At 53.3% G+C, this 21,246-nt stretch overlaps 8 protein-coding genes across 8 annotated transcripts; 3 read left to right on the forward strand and 5 right to left on the reverse strand.

The window, feature by feature from the left end:
• Window positions 1–921: 921 nt before the first annotated feature.
• PpBr36_00936 (uncharacterized protein) lies at window positions 922–3,118 on the forward strand (the record flags this gene model as incomplete). Its single annotated transcript, XM_029888125.1, has 3 exons — window positions 922–1,199; window positions 1,644–1,661; window positions 1,756–3,118. 3 exons carry the CDS (start codon window positions 922–924, stop codon window positions 3,116–3,118), a joined length of 1,659 nt encoding a protein of 552 aa, XP_029751010.1.
• Window positions 3,119–3,632: 514 nt separating this feature from the next.
• Window positions 3,633–5,783, reverse strand: PpBr36_00937 (uncharacterized protein; the record flags this gene model as incomplete). The annotated part of the gene is made up of 5 exons (XM_029888126.1): window positions 3,633–4,308; window positions 4,400–4,586; window positions 4,655–4,679; window positions 4,742–5,027; window positions 5,146–5,783. 5 exons carry the CDS (start codon window positions 5,781–5,783, stop codon window positions 3,633–3,635), a joined length of 1,812 nt encoding a protein of 603 aa, XP_029751011.1.
• Window positions 5,784–6,880: 1,097 nt separating this feature from the next.
• Window positions 6,881–9,276, reverse strand: PpBr36_00938 (uncharacterized protein; the record flags this gene model as incomplete). Its single annotated transcript, XM_029888127.1, has 2 exons — window positions 6,881–7,210; window positions 7,285–9,276. The coding sequence occupies 2 exons, from the start codon at window positions 9,274–9,276 to the stop codon at window positions 6,881–6,883; spliced, it is 2,322 nt and encodes a 773-aa protein (XP_029751014.1).
• Window positions 9,277–9,818: 542 nt separating this feature from the next.
• PpBr36_00939 (uncharacterized protein) lies at window positions 9,819–11,744 on the forward strand (the record flags this gene model as incomplete). The annotated part of the gene is made up of 2 exons (XM_029888128.1): window positions 9,819–10,363; window positions 10,460–11,744. 2 exons carry the CDS (start codon window positions 9,819–9,821, stop codon window positions 11,742–11,744), a joined length of 1,830 nt encoding a protein of 609 aa, XP_029751015.1.
• A 542-nt stretch (window positions 11,745–12,286) lies between these two features.
• On the reverse strand, window positions 12,287–13,621 carry PpBr36_00940 (uncharacterized protein; the record flags this gene model as incomplete). The annotated part of the gene is made up of 2 exons (XM_029888129.1): window positions 12,287–12,492; window positions 12,568–13,621. The coding sequence occupies 2 exons, from the start codon at window positions 13,619–13,621 to the stop codon at window positions 12,287–12,289; spliced, it is 1,260 nt and encodes a 419-aa protein (XP_029752220.1).
• A 1,092-nt stretch (window positions 13,622–14,713) lies between these two features.
• On the reverse strand, window positions 14,714–15,694 carry PpBr36_00941 (uncharacterized protein; the record flags this gene model as incomplete). The annotated part of the gene is made up of 1 exon (XM_029888130.1): window positions 14,714–15,694. One exon carries the CDS (start codon window positions 15,692–15,694, stop codon window positions 14,714–14,716), a length of 981 nt encoding a protein of 326 aa, XP_029752219.1.
• A 1,655-nt stretch (window positions 15,695–17,349) lies between these two features.
• PpBr36_00942 (uncharacterized protein) lies at window positions 17,350–19,021 on the forward strand (the record flags this gene model as incomplete). The annotated part of the gene is made up of 6 exons (XM_029888131.1): window positions 17,350–17,476; window positions 17,577–17,765; window positions 17,832–17,874; window positions 17,933–18,111; window positions 18,179–18,395; window positions 18,532–19,021. The coding sequence occupies 6 exons, from the start codon at window positions 17,350–17,352 to the stop codon at window positions 19,019–19,021; spliced, it is 1,245 nt and encodes a 414-aa protein (XP_029752218.1).
• A 617-nt stretch (window positions 19,022–19,638) lies between these two features.
• PpBr36_00943 (uncharacterized protein) lies at window positions 19,639–20,373 on the reverse strand (the record flags this gene model as incomplete). Its single annotated transcript, XM_029888132.1, has 2 exons — window positions 19,639–19,726; window positions 20,000–20,373. 2 exons carry the CDS (start codon window positions 20,371–20,373, stop codon window positions 19,639–19,641), a joined length of 462 nt encoding a protein of 153 aa, XP_029752217.1.
• Between the last annotated feature and the right edge of the window lie 873 nt (window positions 20,374–21,246).

Consider the following 21,246-nt stretch of genomic DNA (forward strand, 5'->3'; position numbering starts at 1 on the left):
ACCTGCAATAGCGTCGCTGGGCGGTGCTTGGTTGCTCTCGGTCACATTTGCGGGGTAATATTGGACGTTGGGACCTGCGCCAACCCACTTTCAGTCCAGACAGGCCATGTCCTAGGTAGGGATGCGTTGATCGTTGAGTGATTTGAGATGCTTGGTGCCTACAGCTAACATGTTTGTTCTTTCTTTTTTTCGAGCTGGCAGCCCAAGGTTCTCCTAGAAACCAACAAACTACAATAGCAGCAAGACCGGGGAAACACTAAATTCAAAGCACAAACAAGATTAGTGACGAGATCACGTACTGCACAAGGTGAGGCACATGGCACTTGGTGACACCCTGTAAATTTACGGGTTGCGCAACCAGCGGGCCGACTGTCTGCTAGTCTGCACTTGGTCTAGCTCTAGGCTGCTAGTCAAGGTAGTGTAGCTCTTTTTTTTTTTTTTTTTTTTGGGCGCAAGTTGCACCCTGGTCTCTCCACTGCGCAGCTGCTTTGCTTGCTTGCTTGTTCAGGGCTTGCTGCTTTGTAGCTTTGTTCCGATGGAAATCTGATACCACGTTACTGCGCATCATCTCTGGCGGCACTGATGGAGACAGGCACCATACTTATCATCGCGACACGTTGGATCAGGGTCCGGGCTCACAGTAACGTGAATTGAGTGGCTTTTTCTTGCGCGGTGGGCGGTTATCTATTTTTTTCCCTATAAGCATCCATTTCTTTTTTTTCCCTCTCTTTTTTTTTGTTGTGTTTTTTTTAACGAGTTGTTTGGAAGAGCAAATTCAAAGTCGGGCATTCCATAACTGTTTACTTTGCCACACAGACACACACACACACCACCACACACGCACTCACACACCCATCACCCATTTACCGGGTTGCCTTAACCAACTTTAATCTACCCAACTTTTGTGCAGGTATCTAAAGAATGATAGAGATTTCATCCAGGCGCACGCATCTAGACGCACATACACACACGATGGCTTCTTCAACACTCCCCCCACAAACTACTACAGAGCTTGACAGCCTAGAGACGTTTCTCGAACCCCTCCACATCGATACACAACTGGTCCACAGACTGGCGCAGGATCTGTGCAGCACCTTTGCCGACCTTGCAGCGCAGTCTGACGACCAGTTTCTACCCACACCCATATCCGAGTCTTTGTTATTACAACGTGCTGCTGTTGACGGCAAAGATCCAGGCCCGTGAGTAGCTAAGTTCTTTTTTTTCTTTTCTTGTATTATTGTTCAATTTATTCGTGTTCTTTTATTTCCTTGTTTCGCTGGGCGTGTTTTCTTCCCTCCCTTGACTGCAGGGTTTCCTCACCCCCAGCCAACGGACCTAGGCCGCTGTCATGCACGGTAATTATTCCTAAAAAAGAATTAAGACCCTTGGACACGGAATTTTTTGACAGCCGGACCTGGCATTTCAACTAGCGGGGTACTTTTATATCACCTATACAGATATATACCTCACCTCGCCTATCTTGTATAGGGCTGAGGTGTAACCAGATACTTGTATTTGCTCGGCTTTATTTTACCCCTGACTGATTCTTCAAAACATGGTCTTTTGGTATCAACTGCAAAGGGGGCCCCATGGCAGAGGCTCGTCAAGGTTGGATGTCTGCTAACATTGCCTTTTCTCTCCAGACACTTGGCCATTGATATGTAAGCATCGCCATGTATCTCTACAAGCCACAATCACTCACCTACAGGTGCCGGTAATGCAATTCAAGGGGTTGACACTAACAACACTTATCAGCGGCGGTACAAATCTTCGCGTAGCCTTCGTGGAACTGAGCCACGTGCACAAAGACGGTCAAAATGAGACGACGATACCTCTAAGGAGACATTTTGAACACAGCTGGCCCATCGATAGCCATCTCAAGAACGAGAACCATGCGGTGCTCTTCGCATGGATCGGCGCATGCATCGCCGAGGTAGTCAGTAAGGCATGTGCACAGTTTGGCATTGCAGCTGCCGCCGAGCTGCCACTGGGCATTACGTTTAGTTTCCCCATGGTCCAGGAGTCCCTGGAAAAAGCCACACTCTTGCAGATGGGCAAGGGCTTTGGAATAACATCCGATCTCGACCTTGGCTGGCACCTTGTAGATGGTTATGAAAAGAGCCGTGGCGACCTGCCCAGGATCCGAGTCGCAGCCATCACAAACGATGCTGTAGCCACCCTGGTGAGCTTTATGCACCAGTTCCCCACCACAGCCGCCACCAACGGGACGACAGCCATGGATGTTGACCGCCGTCCAGCCATGGGACTCATATGCGGCACCGGCTCCAATGCGACAGTCTTCATGGACTTGGATAGCCTGAAGGAGAGCAAACGGCCCAAGAGAGTCCAAACATTACCGGAGCAAAACGGCGGCCCTTCCAGCCTCAGGATTGCCGTCAACACGGAATGGAGCATAAATGGTTCGGCCGGTCCGTTGCGCGCGCACAACCTCATCACCAGCTGGGATGACCACCTTAGCGGGGCCGTCGAGCGCCCAGGATTCCAACCACTCGAGTACATGACCGCCGGGCGGTATCTGGGCGAACTTGGCCGCTTAATATTGGTCGATTACATGACCAACGTCCTCGGTCTGAACTCTACCACCCTTCCTGAAAAACTCCTCCGCAGCTTCGAGCCTCAAAACACGACCTTCCTGAGCCACTTCAGACCTGGTGGCAACAATGACTGGTCGACGCTAGTAACCCGCCTCACGGACGAATTCCCACCGGGGCCGGCCTTTTCATGGACCGAAGGCCTGGCCCAGGCCCTGTACCGCATCGCCCGATGCATCGAGTACCGTGCGGCGGGCATCATCGCAGCATCGACGATAGCTCTGCTCAAGTGCTCCGGCGCGCTTCCCAGCGCCGAGAAGCTGGCGTCCATGTACGAGCGGCCCACTGAGCTTCAGCTCGGAGTCGGCTACACGGGTGGTTGCATCACAAATTTCCAGGACTACCTGCAGCACTGCCAGCAGCTTCTCGACGACCTGACCGCCCGCGAGTATCCCGGGGCTATTCCCGGGGGTTCCAGGCTGAGGGTTTTGCTGCAGCCTTGTCACGATGGTGGGATCGATGGGGCTGCCGTATTGGTTCCCGCTGCTGTCGCGACAGGCATATAAGAAACGGTTTTCACTCGCGGGGTTTGTGGTGCTGCTTTGGTTGGGGCGTTGGGTTTATGGCCAGGATTTGTCTTGGAAATGGGATGCGCAAACAGCTAAATAGATTTTTGGACTCAAGAGTCAAGGTCTCGGATCACGCTGGGGTTGGAAATAGACTAATCGAGCTGCTACCATTATGACCAGCGTCTCCTCGTCAACTCGTGGCCTCAGGCGATGCTGTCATGTGGCGCAGCCCACGGAACCGTGATGGTGATCCATCGCTAATGCCCTGACGATACAGGTGAATAGGAAGTGTAAGCATTTCATTCTAACTTTAGTAGATGGCGTGTTCCACGATCTAACTAATACTAATATAGGAATGCCTCTAACTTTTTTGCGAGTCCTGCTCTAGACGTAACCACAAATATTGAGAGCAAATAGGAAACAAAGGTGACAGATGAAAACTCCAGGAGAAAAAGAAAAGGACACCATTCCTGTAATTCCAAAGATCCAACCGCCCCAGCTCCTATCATGTTCACGCCGCCGGCTCCTCAGCCGCATCTTGGGACGCATCCTCCTTGGGCTTTAGCTTGGGCAGCTGGATGGGCATCAACAGAAGGAGCGAGATCATGGCCAAGCCGACGCAGCAGCCAAACATGAGGCTGAGGGCGGACTCGTAGCTGCGCATGACCTGCGACCTGTACGGCTCCGGGAGGGAGGCGACGGCGCCGACGGAGCTCTTGACGGCGCGCAGAATCTCGGCCTTCTCAGCGTCTCCGGCCGAGACGTTTGCGTCGAGGAAGCTGGCCAGCGCGGACTGGACGACGATGCTGGAGCCGGCGATGCCGGCGACGGCGCCCAGGCTCCGCCACAGCTGCAGCGTCGTGGTGACGACGGCGACGTCCCGCTGCTCCGTCACGCCCAGCACGGCCAGGAACGTCCCGGGGAACTGCAGGCCCTGGCCCAGAGACGACGGGACCAGGCACAGGAGGTAGACGTAGTCTGGGAGGCCCGCGCGCATGGCCGACAGCAGGCCCACGCCGCCGAGGAACAGGAACGAGCCGACGAGCGGCGCCCACTTGAGGTCGCGGGTGTAGGTTATCAGGAAGCCCGTGGCGACGCCGGCGATGGAGGATATCATGGATGGCACGGCGAGGCGGAGGCCCGAGTCCGTTGCCGAGGTGAGGAGTACGGCCTGGAAAAAGAGCGGACTGTGATTTGGTTTTGTTTCCTCACGGTCAGCGTGTTGCGGGGAATCCCATGATTGCTGTCAAAGAGATGAAGTATCCCGGCTGAGCTTACACGTTGAACAAGATAGCATTGGTAAGGAAAGATGCGAGATGGTGGGAGAAGATCAGGTTCATCACCGGCGCTTTGCAGACAAGGTCTAGCGGCATGACTGGTTTCTCTGCCAAAGATTCTGCTCGGAGGAAGAGTGGGAAAAAGAACAGGGCGAGAACCAACGAAGCTATAATCAGAGGGTGTGACCCTATTCATTCATAATGTTAGTGTTGACCGCAAGGGGGAAAATCAATAACTCGACAGGCTCGCTCTTACATGGAAGTAAGTTCCCGCCAATATCCTGTCGTCAAGTCAGCATCTAAGCAGCAAACATAACCACCCTGCACTCTTGAATTTACTCACAAGTCCAAGAATGAGAAACGTCACTGTCAAGGTCAAGAGCAGAGAGCCCTTGAAATCAAAAGACCGTAGACACTCCTGCAGCGACTCTCGTTGTTTCCCGTAGAGCCCCAAATTCTCCGGCAGGGCCATCATAATGACACCGAGACTGAGCAGCAGAATGGGCACCTGCACGCCAAACTCCCAGCGCCAACCGAGATGGTCCGCCATGAGACCCCCCAGTGCTGCGCCGGCCATGGAGCTGACGCCGAACATGACACTCATCGTCGACTGGTAGGGTCCACGACGTCTATTAAAATCACGACTAGTCAGTAACCGCGGAGGATACTAGCGCTTTTTGTTTTCCCCCTTCACTACAAAGCGCATTCAGCCCGGTTGGAGCTGTTGATAAAAAGAAAACCACTCACTCAATGGGCACGAGATCTCCAACACAGATACTCGCCATCCCTATCATCCCACCCCCACCCAGCCCGCATATGGCCCTGGCGGCGATCAAGGCGCCTATGGTCGGCGCGAGCGCGCAGGCGAGCGTCGCGACGGTGAAGACGACCAAGCTCAGCACGAACGGCAGCTTCCTGCCCGTGCTGTCCGAGATGCGGCCGACCAGGGGCTGTAGCGACGTGCTGGTGAGGAGGTAGGCCGTCGACAGCCACGAGGCGCTCTGCGACGCGCCAAAGTAGCTCGTGATGACCGGGTGCGACGACGAGAGGATGGTGGCGTCGAAGATGACGACAAAGTACGTGAAGAGGATGCCCGAGAATATCACCCAGAACCGACCGGGTGACACACCGCCCAGGAAGGGAGTCGGTTTGGCCGGCTCTCCCGGCGACGGCTTGCTGGGCTTTGAGTCGCCCTCGGCGCCGGGCAGGAGGGCCGTCGTTTCGTCACAGGTGGCGCCCGTAAAGTAGTCGACGTCTCCTGCCCTCTCGGCAGGGAGCCGTGGGTGCATCGGCAGGCGAGCCGGCCATGGCGTCGGTTCGTCGGTCAGGGTAGGCGACAGTCCGGCTGGGTCTGGGACCACAATCTGTGTCGGAGCCGGTGTCATGGTTTACAGGTTTCAATAGTTATTCGTTGAGAAGATGAGAAGGAAAACACCACCGACGTCTTAGACTCTTGGCACATTAAGCAGCCCATTGATCATCCCACAGCCGAAACGCACACTAGAAGAAGCTGCCTGACCCAAAATAACTACGTAAAGACAATGATCTATGCTGTTGTCACATCGAGATTTGGTCCCGGTGACGTGAGCAACCAAGAAAAGAAAAAGATCAGGCCCTGGGGGCTGATCTATGATATTGCCCTCGGGGCATGCATCAACGCGAGACCTGCTGGGGTCTATCCGGACACGAACGGCGTGCCTGCAACACCTACTTGCTCTATGAGACGGCCGCCCATCGTGGTGATTGGACTGTTCCGCAAGATGGGATGAATGCGGGCGGCCATCGTGGGATTACCCGATTCAGTTTTGGGGGAACTTCTGATTCTATAGCAGTTTGTACTAGGGGTCAACGCAGGCTCACACCGTGCAATGCCAAATAAGGAGAGAAAAAAGAAAGAAAGGAAAGGGTCAATCATCTCGGCTGGTTCGGGATGTCAGTTGTTAGTCCGGACCTCCCGACTCGCTCATAGTGGCCAAGGCGGTTTCGTTAACTGTGCCATCATTCGATGCCTGACAAGGTCAACTGTCTTTTTATCAGCAAACTCAAATCAAAGTTAGGCCTGTATGGCCTGCTCTGATTATGGGTAAACAAGTCGCGGGCTAACAATAAACAGCTTCAAATATATTAGCCCTGTAAGCCCTGCATGGCTCGCAAACGTTTCTCGTGTCGTCTCATCAAAGTCTCCAGTGAGATCGGTATTAAGGAGTGGTTTCACTCGGGAGACAGCCCGGAGTTCCGCAAACATCGGCTAGTCTAGTCTGGCTGAACTTAATCTTCTCTTTTGAGGCCGATGGAGAAAGAACCATGGTCATCATCGGCAGAACCATCGGCATGATAACAAACGTCATTGATCCGAGTGTGCGAACAAACCAAAATAATCATGTTATGGTAGCAAGTTGATTGTACAATGGTTGAAGACAAGCTGACAACTATTTCGTCTGTCGACACGCAGGTAAAGTGGCAAATATCCGACTGTCCCTAATTAGTGGTACCCATTAGTCACCAAAGGCATATCGTCCGACTCTTCTCTTATACGTCTGTACAACTCCTGTGCTTCGCGCTCCCGTCGACTGACGTAGGCGACCTCTTCCCTTAGCGCCTCGAGCCGGCGCGTAATCGTAATCTCTTCGGAAACTGCCAACGTCTTGAACGCGCTTAGGGCGTCGTTGGCCTTGATAAGTGCTTCAGATGCCTCGCCAATCTTCTTTCTGAGCATCTCGGCGCGTTGCTTGTAGCCGCCGTGATGCAAGTTGAGCTTCTTTTCGAGTTTGTTGCCCTTTTCAGCAGACGATATGACGGATTGTTGAACTTCCTGTGCATACAATGCTGCGTTAGTATGTGCGGCAGAAGCGTGAAACAGCTGCAAATTAACAAACTCGGACGTACCTCTAGAGCAGCTCGCATGATAGCAACTTGCTCCTGCTCTTCGTCATCGTCGTAACAGCCAAGACCAAGCAAAAGTGAATTGCTCTTTTCCCTGTCCCAGGCTTTTTGAACGTCTTCTGGTTTGGGTGCGCTACCTGCCTCCACCAGGACCTGCAGACGAGCTTCGGCCAGCGCCGCGTCGTCCACTTGTTCCACTTGAACTTTTGACGACCGGGCCGGCTTCATACCTGCAGCAGGGAACTTGATGGCGTCGTTCGCCATCAGCATGGCTGCTTCTCGAGCAACCATGCTCTGGCAGGGATCGGGTATTGACTCCGCATGTTTCAAAAAGAGCTCGAGATCAACAACGGCTGGCCTGGGCAGGTCTCGCTGCATCACCTGTGTTCGCCGCCTACGTTCTAGTGCCTCTTGAGCTTCCCTGATCTCGCGTTCTCTTCGATCCCGTTCGGATGCATCCTCCTCCAGAGTCTCTGCCGCATCGACCTCCATCTGATCCTCAGGTAGCTCGAGGTCCCATTCGGTTTCCTTGGGTTTTGGTAAAGCAGCAAGACCCTTGAGTAGCTGTTGCCTTGATGCAACCTCGTCACTCACAGAATTTAGAGAGAACCCGTCTCTGGGTGTTCGTAATGGGGTCTGTCCTGGCGCCCGTGGCGTTGCCCCTGGGCCCCCTGGAGTAATCCCCATCCCGTTGGCCCCGGACCTCATCGGCGTGGCCAGCGGATTCGGTGTTGACATGACCTGCTTCCGTGGCGCAACGCCGTCGAATCCCGTCGAAGCCACGCCCTCGTGAAGCGGCGTGTTTTCGCCGCCTAGTAGCGAGGATTGTGTCTCCTGCAACGCACGAATGTTCCTGATCTCGTTGGCTATGTGATCCTCCTGCTCGGGGGCGCGAGGCGTTCGAATTGGAGCGCCCGTGTTGAGTGACGAGTAGGAGCCAACCAAGCCGCGGGTGGCATCATTGGCACTTTCCTTGGCCATCTGTCCTGCTCGTTCACCAATCATCCCCATCTTGACAATATCCTCCAGCTCTCCCTCTCCAACCTGCGGCTCAGGGAGCACCAAAGCCCGACGCTTGCTACTCTGCTCAGCCTCGCGCATCTTTTGCATGCGACCGGCTTTAAGCGCTTCTTGTAGAGATGCAGACTGTGATCCTTCCTTGTCGTTCTTCCTCCTCTTCCGATCCGCGTCTTCGTCCTGGTCTCCCTTGCGTTTGGTGGCGAGTTGCACCTTTTTGGGATCGAAAGCGGCGCGTTCACGCTCGTTCCGGGCAAGCTCTTCTGATGTGTCGTAAAATCCAGGTGCGGGTTTCTGCTCGAAAGGGATGTCGGCGTTGTAGTCCATCTGGCCCGGTTTTCTAGTTGTGACCTTGACGTTGATACCAGCCGTCTTGAGCTCACGCCTCTTCTGCAGCGCGGCCAAACGGCGCGACTCCTCCTGTTGGCGTTCTCGAGCTTTCCTCTTGGCCTTCTTTCCTTGGGTGTTTGCCAACCGAGCGCGCGCCTCGCTCAGCATTTCTTTCTCGTCCTCGTCGAGGTCGACCGTGTCGGCCTTGGCCGGCTTGGTTTCCGGGTCCGGGTCGATCTCGCCAGGGCGCAGGCGACGGACGGAATCGGCAGTCGGCGCCCTAGCTTCGCCCGTCCCGGTGAGGCCCAGTGCCGCCGCGGCTTCCTTCTGCTCGGCCTCGTCGAGAAGCTTCTGGTAGCGCTCCAGGCACTGGTTCGCCGTGCGGCCGACGATGGGGGCAATGGTGCGCCATTGCGTCGGCATCAATTTGGCCAAGTGCAGCAGCTTTTCGTCCTCATCCTTGCTCCACTCGATCTTGCGGATGCTCGGGTCCAGCCACTCGTTCCATCGCGCCTTGCACTGCTTTGGCGTCTTGCGCGCCAGCAGCGACGAGACGCGTGCCCATTGATTCAAGCCATATTTGGAGACGGATGCCTTAAGGATCTCGTCCTCGATGTTAGTCCAAACCCCTCCCTTGACGACAGGCATGATGGCGGCTGGCTCGGAGGGCACCGAGGTGGGTGGTTTGTGATGGTGTTGCTGTCGAGAGTCGAAACGCGATTTGCAACCAGATGAAATTCACGTCCTAAAAGATGTATTGTATGTTTGCAAGGGTTCCAATTATCAAGTTCAGAAGTTTGGAGATGAGCGGCAACCGGTAAAAGGATCCAATAAAATGTAGTCATGCTATTGGTGCATGTGCCTGCAAAGTGGGTACAAACGTCACCCCTGCTGCAGGGAAGTTGAAGGCACCAGAGGGACTGCGGGCTGCTTGCTTGTTGCTCAATTGAGCTCCGAGCTACAGGAAAGGAATCGCATTGTACCTGCAGCTGCAAACCTTCCATAAAATCCAGACCGACTTACCTGCCTAGAATAAGAGCTTCGTATCAGAATTACCCATTGAATTCGACTGCACAAACCTGTGTTTTATCCCAAGCTCAGCCTCCTCCGTTTCATCTTTGTGGGCTTTATTGTCCCCAACTTCACGTTTTCTACAGCATTCAAATGATCAGGTAACACTCACCAACAGCATGGCGACCAACGGCGAAACGCCCAAAAAGGAGTTGACTCCAGCGGCGGCGACAAGCACAGCCCCAGCAGCCACCAGATCGACCTCGCCCAGAGCCGGCACACCTCCTGCATCTTCCCTCCCCCAGAAGCGCGTTCTGATGGAGGACGACCACGCGCCCGCCGTCCGGTCCCCGCTGAACCCAGACGCAAGGTCCGCCCCGGCCAGGGCGCAGTCTCTAGCTCGCGATGAGCAACAACCGTCTGGCGTCGCGGCGCGCGAGAAGCGCACCAAGAAGGAGTCGTTAAAGAAGCGCGAGAGCAAGGGCGTCGTTGGTGGCCCAGGTGGTTCGGCGACGGCCGAGAGCTCGAGAGCCACGCCTGATCCCAGACAAAAGGATCAGAGCCCCCTCGACCCAAACAAAGCCGCTCCGGCGCGGTATCCGCAGCTGCTTCCCGCCATGAGGAGCGGCGACTTTGAGCCTCCTCGTCCGCCTACCTTTACAAGTCACCATGAAGTTATAGGGCCTGATGGTGAGACCATTGAGTTTGGTGAGACGACAGAGCAGTGAGTTTATGTCCCACCACTTGTCTAGGGCTTGCCAACATGCCAAACGCATACAGTTGGAGCATGGAGCTGACTATTGTCCCATTGCCAATGTAGATCAGTGAACAGAAAAGGTTACGTCTACAACTACTGCATAGCCGATCCAGCGTTTCCCTCCATGGTCTACTACCGTCACACCGACCAGCTCCCATACACCGCCCATCTAAGTGTGGAAGACGCAGCACAACAAATGTACTTTGACCGGTCCGCCATGCACGTCACTGGTGAACTGGGCTTTCGAATGGCGCGGGCCAATGTGGGAGTGCGCGAGGGCCGCTGGTATTGGGAATGCAAGGTGACGCGTGGTGTGATAAACCCCGAACGCAGCAAACAAAAATCTGCAGAAAATGATGGCGAAGGAGAGGCGAATGAGACCAAGTCGCACGGCCACGTGCGGATCGGTTGGGCGCGCAGGGAGGCCTCGCGGGATGCGCCGGTCGGTCTGGATGCATACAGCTATGCGATACGTGACGTTGGCGGCCAGAAGGTGCATATGTCGCGACCAAAGGACTTTTTCCCGCCTGGAGAGGACGTGCGGGAAGGCGACGTCTTGGGACTGGAGATATGCCTTCCGTCGGAGCAGTTGCACCGCAAGGTTGTTCAGGGCCACTACAATCCCGCCGTTGATCTTCTAGACGAGGAGACACCAGACCCCCACGCTGCTGCAGAAGCGTCCAACATTGTGCGGGAGCGGGTGGTAATACGGGGAAAGACGAACCTTTTCTCCGAAGTTTTCGACTACCACCCGATCAAGGAGTTGGAAGACCTCATGAACCCGTCGCCAATGGCTGCAGCCGGCGCCGGACACGGCCACTTGTCAGAAAGGCCCAACCCAAACCATCGTGTCCCTTGTCTGCGGACACTGCCCAAGTCTTATATCAAAATCTACAAAAACGGCGTCCTCATGGGCACTCCATTCGAGGACCTCTTGAGCTTCTTGCCCCCAGCCTCGACGCCGAATGCAAAACTGCAAGACGGCGCCAAGGAGGGTTTCGATGACGGCACGGTGGGTTACTACCCAGCAGTCAGCGTTTTCCGTGGAGGCGCGGCCGAGGTGAATTTCGGCCCCGATTTCTGGTACCCGCCGCCGGGGTATGGGAGCGCAACATCTGCGCCGACGACAAACGGCGACGTGGAGATGACGGATGCAGACGCCAGCACAAGTACCCAGCCGGCAGCTCCGGCAAAAATCAAGCCTATGTACGAGCGATACAATGAGCAGATAGCCGAGGACATCGTTTACGACATCATAGACGAGGTGCATTTCTGGGTCCAAGACGGCCGCAAGGCGGACGGGAATCTGGATGGGGTCGACGCGGCAGATCGGATGCAAGAGGACTGAGCAAAACTTGGATTTTTGAATCATTGAGAAGGCTGGTTTTTATACTCTGGACTCTGGTCCCAAGCCACACATAATCGACAGAGAGTTGGCCAGATCATGGGCCAGTGTCTACAGTCACCCAGCGCTTGGTTTTAACATTTGGGGTCGGGTTTTCGGATCTAAGAGGTTAATTTGGCGTAAAAAAAATGGGATACCCTGCGGCTTGCAGTTGCACTTTTATGAGACACGCACAGAAATGAACCTTGAGAATCTGGAAGAGGCTCCAAACTTGCCATCTGCCGTAGGAAATTTGTACAGTGAAAAAAGAGAGGGAAAAAAAAAGCAATTGGTGCTTGATGCGTAATACTAAACTAAGCATGATTGGGGGTCATAAATGGGTATTAAACATCATTATCGCCGTGATATCCATATTACCATCCGACGCATCTATTTTTGCAGTCGAATCCAACCAGGAGAATCTCTACATTGTAAAAGCCCTGCACAAAAATTGACTCGCGCGTCAGCGCTTATGCCATTTTGAGTGCGTCTTCCACCGAACCTCATCATTTGCTACCGCTACCCTCACCTACAGGTGGTTGCGGCAGCTTGGGCGATGAGGCAGATCCCGAAGCTTCGCCAGCCGGTGGAGCTGGAAGTAGAGGGTCGTCAGGCAGCTCCTCGATCCGGTCACCTGCCTCGGTCGTCCGTTCTCCCTCGAGGCGAACCTCACGCCCACGTTTGTGGCAGTACCAAAGCACGAAAAGCAGCACTGGGGAATTGTTTCTCGGTCAGCCAGATAATCACAACTACAACATGATAAATCTGGGTGGGGGAGCAGACTTACAAAAGATGGCTATACTCCAAATCACGTTGGTGCCAATAAAGGCGGGCCAACGCAGCTTGAGCGCATTTACAATAGCCTTGAGCATACTCAGGATTGCGCCAGGCTTGGTGATGAGCTCCTGGAGGTTGCCCGGCTTGATCAGCTTCATGGCCGTCTCCTTGATCCCGCCCTTGGAGTTGTCCGTGTGCTCCAGGCCCTGCGACTTGGCCGCCGCGGCAAGGAGCTCCGGGGCCAGGCTGCCGGAAATCTTGTCGGGCATTTGCTGCACCAGCTTCTTCAGGCTCCCAGGTAGCTTCTCATAGTTCTTTGCCAGGTGGCCGTCCGGATCCTCGAGCAGCGTCTTGAGGTCGTTAGCAGCCGTCGGGACGCCGTTCACCAGGTCCTTCAACACCTGCGTAAAGGAGTTGACAAGCTCCGTCGACTCCTTGGACAGCGAGAAGACGCGGTTGTTTTGGGCGGAAAGGTTCAGGTCGTCGAGGACGCGCGTGAGGTCGTCCTTTTCCCGCTCGGCGTCCTCTTCCGAGACGGCGAGCTTGGGGTTCGGCTTCACGTCGGGCTGCTTCTTGCCCGGGCGACGAACGAGCACCGAGATGCGGCGGCCGATGCGATTCGTGAATTTTCCGTCGCCGTCTTTTGTCTTCTCCGCCACAGCAGGTGCCGCAGCTTCATCTCCCGCCTTTTCTTTGCCCTTGCCCTTGTTCGCAACCAGGAAGGACTCGGCATCGCTGTCCCAACCAATCTCTGGCGTCTTTATGCGCGGAGGCAGGGGCGGCCTGGGGCCCTCGTCGTCGTCGCCGTTCTCCGCATCCTTTAGGGTGATGAGCGAGGCGTCCTGGGTTGTGAGGAGCCTGAAGAACCTCTCGTCTTCATCCTGGAGAAGCGGTGACCCGACCTCTGTTGTCGTCGTGGCTGATGCATTGGGCTCGACGATCTGTGGGATGTTGCTGGAGTTGCCGGGAGTGTCTGCGGCCTCTTGGCTGAGGCGTTTCTGCTCTGCCTCCTGCTTTTGCGCTTGGTGCTTCTTGAACTTTCTGTATGTGAAATATTCGAGCATCGTTGTTGTCTCGACGGCCTTTTTAGCTGCCAAAGTGTGTGTCGGTTTGAGTTGATCAGAGTTTGCTTGCTGCTTGATTTTGGTTTGCGTGCAGCCTATAATTATATGTCGTTCGCGTTGGTTGTTCGTGAGAAACCTCCCTTTGAAAGAGGGGGAGCGAACTAGCCTACTACAATAGTGGCCTGTTTCGGGTTTTCAAGATGCGGTCTAGATCTAGACTAGAACCTATAGATCGAATGCGACCGGAAGGAGGCAGCTCAATAGTTCATCGATTTTTTCGCAAACTACTCTGTAGAGGCCTCCGTTAGTGCATAAGACGGTCTTCGCACAATACTACTTCAATGGAGGTTTGAGACACTGGATCCTTGTGACGCATCCCCAAGCTGCCTTGATTTGGTACCAAGCTCTCAGCTCCAAATGGACAAGTCCACGCGGAATTTGGCCACCTCCCAAACCGCGTAGGTGACATCATGAGTCGTCACATGCGATGGACCAGGGGTCTTTTTGTGTGGCTCGCACACGCAGCAGAAGTGCCAAGCCGCTTATTGGACCAGGATCTGTCAACTGCCGAGAGCCTGAGCCTCAGCAAAAGATTAGCTAGCTATCTTTACCTACCCTGCATAAAGCGAAGAAGAAAAAGGTTAACTTCCATTACCTAACTTGAAGTACCTGCCTATACCTAGGACCCCAAATCTTATGTATACTCACGTGGCCAAGTATCTGCCTGATATCATGTATTACTATGCCAAAAACACGATGATCGCATGGGTAGGCATGAATCGTTGCCAACAAACCAAGTTTGACGCCATGCTTGTCCCATCGAAAACGAGACAAAAAAAAAAAAAAAAAAAACTTGAGAATTACTTCCGAGAAGAGACTGATCCCAGGTTTCCACGATTATTTTCCAGCTTTGGAGATAACTATTTTTGGTGCAACGCGGGCTTCGATGGAAATTTTACCCTGACAGGGCTTGTCTGCACTTCTCCTCGTGGGTCTGCGTCCAAAACGTACTAGGTCACTTAGTGGCCACAGCTGGAATCCTTGAAAGAGGGCGACCTTGCTTTGGATCAACGTAACAAAAGGCGCTATTGTTCATTCTTCCTCATCATCCACTTCGGCCTCGGCCATGACAGAGCTAACTATTTCACTAGGCCTGCCCCGGCCATTTTGCCTAGCTCTTTGATAAGCAGCCGTTGCCGTGATGGCCCTCTCCCCCACATGATAATTACCTTCCCACTGCGTTTCGCACCTGGGGCACTGCTTGTCTCTTCTAGCCCTCCAAAACGCTTCTTGACAGATGTCATGCAGCCTGACGGTGCAATCGAGGTTTGAACATCGCTGACCAACAGTCACGATATCCTTGCAGGCCTCGCAGTGTTTGATTCGTTGCCACTCTCCCGGCTCGGCGTCCGGATCATTATACGACTCTACCATCCATGACCAGAGCTCCAACAGCGCGCGCGGTGCCAGGCTGTAGAAGCCGGCTGCGCTTTTCTCCAGCCAGCCTTCTTCAGTCAGCGATGCCATTAATGCATCGACCTCACTGTGCTTGAGACCTTTGTCTGTGGCCGATTGCGAAGCGCCAGATTCGCCATTGACCCCTATGCTTTCCCTGGTCCTGGCTGGTCTCGAGAGCTTCCGTGCCTGGTCTGCTGTGAGGCACATGAGCTCTATTCGTGGCTTGTTGTACGTATCAAAGATGGCGTCTAGCAACCTCTTGATGAACGACATCTCGTCAGCGGTGTGTGTTGTTGCTAGCTGAGTAGATAGATCGCTGTTGATGTTGACGAATGCCCAGACTTCCTCCTTGGTAGTCTGATGCCGGTGCTTCTTGATGTCGTAGTCTAGAGGTGATATTGCTTCGCGAATCATGCTCAAAACGGCCTCTAAATCCTCAATCCCAATCTCGTCCATGTTTATGCCAGCTGCCCCTACGCTTTTCTCGGCGTTGTGGAGGGAGGACAATATGGGTTGCGCCTCTTCCAGCGTCATACTGCCTCGAGCCATGATGGCCTGGAGAAACCCCCGGTGCAGGTTCGTCCAGTCGGCGGGCAAAGGCGGTTCCCAGTCCATGTTGATTGGGGATTTGGAGTCAACAGCAGGGGCCGGCTGATTATAAATTATGATTATTCGTATGAAAAAAAAAATACTGACTGACAGTGCAAAGGGGACTACACAAAGCAAGACAATATCACCCTTCAATCATTCGTTGGGCAATGGCTTTATTGTCTGATTCTGACGCGTGCAGCAAACGCGCGTAAAGTGAGGGGGTGTCGACACGAGAGAGTGGATCGTCGTTAAGCGCTGTCACGTGCGGCAAAATGCATGGCGTACCCAGGTGGTATGAATTTCATCGGTAGAGAGTAGGACCCAAGGACCCCCAGGATCCCTTGATCTCATTCTCTCATCCGTCGGGTATCCTAAGTCATGCAAGTCAGTTCAACACTGGCACAATCGAAAGGCTGGTTGAATGTTGATCCAGACTACCGCCAGCCAGCTGGGTTGCTCCTCTTTGTTAACTCCAATTTTGGCGACGCAGATGCTAAAATAAAAGAGTAACAATTTCCTCTTGTTCAAGCTGATTGATTCTCTTTTCCAAATTTTCAACCGTCATTTCTCATGGGATCTGTACCTGTTTTTGGCGTCCTTCTCTCATCGCTCTAGAAACGCACTACTGCTTCCAAGTCTGATACCTACCAACGGGGCATTGCTACACCCCAAAGAATACTTCTGTTTCATCCTGCCATCAATTTGTGTGCGATCTTGTTCCCTCGACCCATAGGCGGTGATTTATGCGAGACAGGGGTGCCTCCCTCAACAACTCTCAGCGGTTGAACCCGGCAGCTAATTCTCCGGATTAGGGCAATCCCCTGCTTTTTTTCTTCGTGGTCCTTTTCTGGAAAGGTGTTCGGTCGGGTTAATTATGCAATTCAAAATCAGCAGCATATTTCTTGGTAGGAGTCGCATGACCGATGTGGAAAAAAGAAGAAAAAAAGTTCTTGCCGGCTATCTGATGTCGACTGTGGAAAGCGTGCTGCAGATCTCTCCACTGTTTTATGCGACTATGTTGCTTTCCACGAACAGGGCTCCAACTAATAATTACTATTCGTCAGGGGCAGGTTGATCAGTTACTTCGTCAGGTCCTGGAGACACTGGAATCGTATTTTCAGCAAGGGGAGCCCTAGTAGGGAGAATCTTACAGGCACAATCGAGATGGGTTGTGGTACTGTACTGATCTCCTGTCATGGTTGGCTACGCGCTACAAACCTTCGAGGCGAAGCATGTTCGTTTAAGCGACACGCCAGTGTGGTTATTGAGTTGGTCGTCCCCACTGCTGAAGATCATGCAAGCACTGTGCCAAGATGTCATCCGCCACCCCATGCCTCCCAGAGGGATGGGCTCACAGATTCCCATGCGGTAGAGAGCTTGCGATCGCACTGATTCGCGCTTTCCGAGCCCGTTTTGCTACCCAAGGGCACTGTAACTAAGAATACCACGAGCAGTGGGGTCACGAAAGACCTTCGGCCACTTTTGATAAATGGGAACAAACTCCTCGCATCCTATATCTTGTCCCGCCTCCCACACCCCCCGTCCGCCCATAACCATCCTTCCAATGCTCCACAGCCACTCTCAGTTATTTACTGAAGCCGGTACGCTGGAGCTTTGGGACGCTACAACCCAAATCCCACGAGAAAGCATGATGTGATGCGCCTCAGCTGGACTGTGCGATGACCGTCCAATGTCCTCCAGAGGCGCTCGGCGTCGCCGCCGTCGTCCTCGTATACACCTTCTTCTGCCTCTGCTGTAGTATAGGGATGTTCGTTTTGATGTGGGTACAACATGAGCGGACGAGCTGTAAGTAGGAACCAGTTTCTCGGGGGGGAGAACGCCCCTGTGCTTCATGAAGAAGGCGACGGCCAGGGCGGGACGCTGACCTCTTTGTCTATCGCTCAAGACATCAGCATCATGTCCGTAACGACCGCGGTCGCCACCATCGCCTCCATGATACAGCAGGCGCACACCATCATTAATTGGCGAGACATCAAGATCGCGCAGTTTACGCGAGAGGAAACAGAGGCCTGGAACCCAGAACTTTCGGTGACGGGTTCTACGGAAGGGCTTGACCTAATATTGTTCTATATTCGTAAGCATCAAGCAGCCGAGCTTGCCTTGTTTCAAAGCTTCAGAGCGACTGACCATCAAAAACAAGAGTTCTTTTGTTATAATGCCGAAGCAATCTTGCTTGTTTGTTGGTAAGTCACCCATCGTGACAATTCAATAAAAGTATAGTGGGGCTAACAGACTTGACAGGGCGGCAGAGTTGACGCAGTCCGTCTTCAAAGTCAGCTGGACGAGACTGCAGCCAAGAAAGGGTTCGTTGGTGGCCAAAGCCAACGCCTTGATACTCCCGGCAGTCCAGATAGCTCTCCTCCGGGCCGATAGTATCCAGCATCAAAAGGTGGTATTCTTCTTGATCGCCAGCATGATTAGTAAGTTATTGTCTCCCTAAACTGCACCCTCTTTTGGCACTTCAGCATGCTTATAGTCCTCTTGCAGTGGCGACAAGTCTCTCCCTCGGCGCAGTGTTACTGGCAATCATCCTGGTCAAATATGTACACACCAAGGTCTCTTCTAGTGACTGGCGTGTCGGATACGCCGGCCTGTCCAGCAACTCTACCAAAGACGACATCAAGCTGGACCCGATCGTGCATAAACATAACACTTATGACCGCTGGCTCGTGGTCCGCTTCAGCCTTGCATTCTTGGCTACGGGGTAAGACCATATATATATATATATATATATATATATATATATATATATATATATATATATACAAACATCTTCCCGGTGTGAGGTGCCGTTGTGGTGCCGTGCACGGGCTTTGCTGACTCTTTTTTTCGACATGCAGCGCATTCGAGTTCATCACCATCATGTTCCAAACTACCTGGGCAGCCCGCATCGCCGTGACGCACGAAAACAGGGAAGCGGACCTGAGCAGCGACAAGGCAAAGCTCGACTTTTACCTCTTCATCCCCGGCGTATCGGCCGGCTTACTACTGTTTGTGGTCTTTGGGACGACCAAGGTCTCGCGAGACTATATGTGGGAGAAGCTGGCGCCGCGTTGGCTCAAGAAGAAGAGGAGCGAGCGCGCCGCAAGGCTGCCGTCGATGGTGTTGCCGCCGGGCCCTCTGCGACTGCTGAGTCGGAGGTCGACCCGGAGAGCGAGGGCCCAGACCGCCAGGGATCGACACTACGCAAACATGCCCCGGTTGCCCCCGATCGCGGCGGGTTCTGACATGAGCAAACTGTCGACAGATCTGGATAGGATTTACTCCCAAGGGAGGGACGACAAAGAGGCCGTGCACTTCAACAAAGATCGACGGAGTCAAACCATGTAACATATATATACATATATATCAGCTTGGCTGGTGGCGGAGCTGGGCTTCTGGCCATATAATCTTCTGATCTGGTTCAGCGATTTTCAGGCGTTGGGGGATGTACTACGGTAATTTTGGAAATGAATATGGGGGGAATGGTATTTTATTGGGCATATATGGTACAGAAAAAAATTTGTATGGTATTTCATGTGGTATAATGCCTCGCGGCGCTCTCTACGTATCCTTGTAGAATCACTTCATTGTTCCCATCTGGATCCAATCCGATGCACTTTCGGTAGTGCCGCATCATGACATCCGAAGATATGGTCCTAGATGGGAGTAAAAATTAGTGGCCTGATAGCTGCTCTTGGGTCAGGCTATCCTGCTTGAGCCAGAACTCAATTCGGAATTTGTCGTCGAATGCCGATGAACAAACTGAGATGCGCCAAGCGTGTAGTTTTTGGCAGCTTTAGAATCAAGCCATGGTAGACTTCTCAAGCTACGGCCAGAATTGAAGCTTCCTCATCGTCAACAGGTTGAGTTGTCACAACAGCTGCTTTCTGCGCTTTTTGCTGCCTATGGGGCACTCGCAATTGCAGCTGTGGGTAGATTATGTTGGTCTCTGCCAATGCCCGATTCTAGTTGGTTTCATCGTCCGAAGTCCATTTTACGGTGACAAACATATTCCGTCCATGGACAATTGACTTTCTGCGAGGCACAAATGGTCTGTGAGGATTTGTTTATGGTTCAATGTTAGTGACTACGCTTTTTGCTCACGGGTTTGTCCACTGGCAGTCAAGATTTCGTGTCGTGTGAGCGTTGCCACTGCCCGATACTTGTAACCAAGGCAGACACCGGCCATAAATGCCCATCTTTGCGTGGTGGGACTTGGATGATTAATGCATTCTTGGAGAAATACAGCCTGGGGATCACTTTTATGGGGTGTTGTCTTCAGTTCAACAGGTGAAAAAGGTCGCCGTTTGGTTGTCTTGGACTTACTCTTCCTCGGTCTTCCCGGGCCATTTAACGTCCAGTGCACCATGGCGCAGGCCACTGCGAGTGGCGCGGGATAAGGCCTCGACCTGCTGCGTGTGCAGGCGGCCGATGAGACGCACAAGCGCGCGTGCCTCTTTGGAGGTTGGCTCGGCGAGGCGATATTGCTTGGTAAGCTCGTCGCGCTGGCGGTCGTAGTGGGCGTTGATGGTTTCTGTGCTGTGCCAGATGTGACACCGCGAGCACGTATCGTCCAGCGAGAGGTGAAGCTCTGAGCCTGGAGGAGCCTCAGAGGGTTCCATACAGCCCTGCTCACACCGGCGCGAAAAGTGGACGAGCGTGTGGCCGCATCTTAGGCTGGTGATTGTACCTTCGCACATGGCTGTTTTTTTTCCCTCGGTGGTTGGCTAAAACCAACAGGTTCATGTGTCGGTGAATGATGGTGAGAGCATGGATATGTTTGGGAAGGGAGACGTGAAGGTCTGTTGAGGAAGGGACGCTGAACAAGTGAACGAATGAATAAATGAATGGGATGTCCTTGGTCGTAAAGTGAACACCAGGTTTCCGTAGCCAGGGTGCTCTCGTCAATTCGTTACGTCGTAGTTAAAGTTCTCAAGACACAATCAAGACAGTCTTTGAATTAGTACTTTGGTATTTTGAAATAAAAAAAACATAGGAGAGGGTGTTAAGGAACCATGAATCAGATCACATTCATGACAAACGTATGTGTACTGTACAGCGAGGGCTGAGACAAAGATTAAGCAACACCGGTGAAGATTTTTCCTCTTTTTTTTTTTTTTTTTTCTCTCTCTTTCTTTGTCTCGTTCCTCTTGCTTGCTGCCCTGGCCCGCGCGATCCTTACCTTCAAACGTCATCCTTGACCTGAGTCTGGGGTCTAGAGTGGAGCTGTGGCAGTTGCTGGCGGTCAAGCCCTGATCGGGATGGGGAGGTTGCCGGGGCCATTGAATCGCAGTTTCCCTTTCTTTTTGAATCATTCGCTCCCTGAAAGGAGCATGTGTACATCAAATTGTGACATACCCACCGGGCTGATGAGCCGCTTCCCGCCCAGGGTCGTATTTGCTTTTTGTCAATGGAGAGCTCCGGTGAAACCGCCAGTCCCGATAATAATAGCAATCATATATGTTCTTAAATAGAATTATCGGAACATAGCTTGAGTTGCATTGGAATTGGCACAACGGTTGCACGCTTGTGCTTATTAGCCAGCCGGCTGGCCACGGCTGCGGCTACTACGC

The sequence above is a fragment of the Pyricularia pennisetigena genome, chromosome 2 (assembly GCF_004337985.1).
Source record: "Pyricularia pennisetigena strain Br36 chromosome 2, whole genome shotgun sequence".
Taxonomy (NCBI): domain Eukaryota; kingdom Fungi; phylum Ascomycota; class Sordariomycetes; order Magnaporthales; family Pyriculariaceae; genus Pyricularia; species Pyricularia pennisetigena.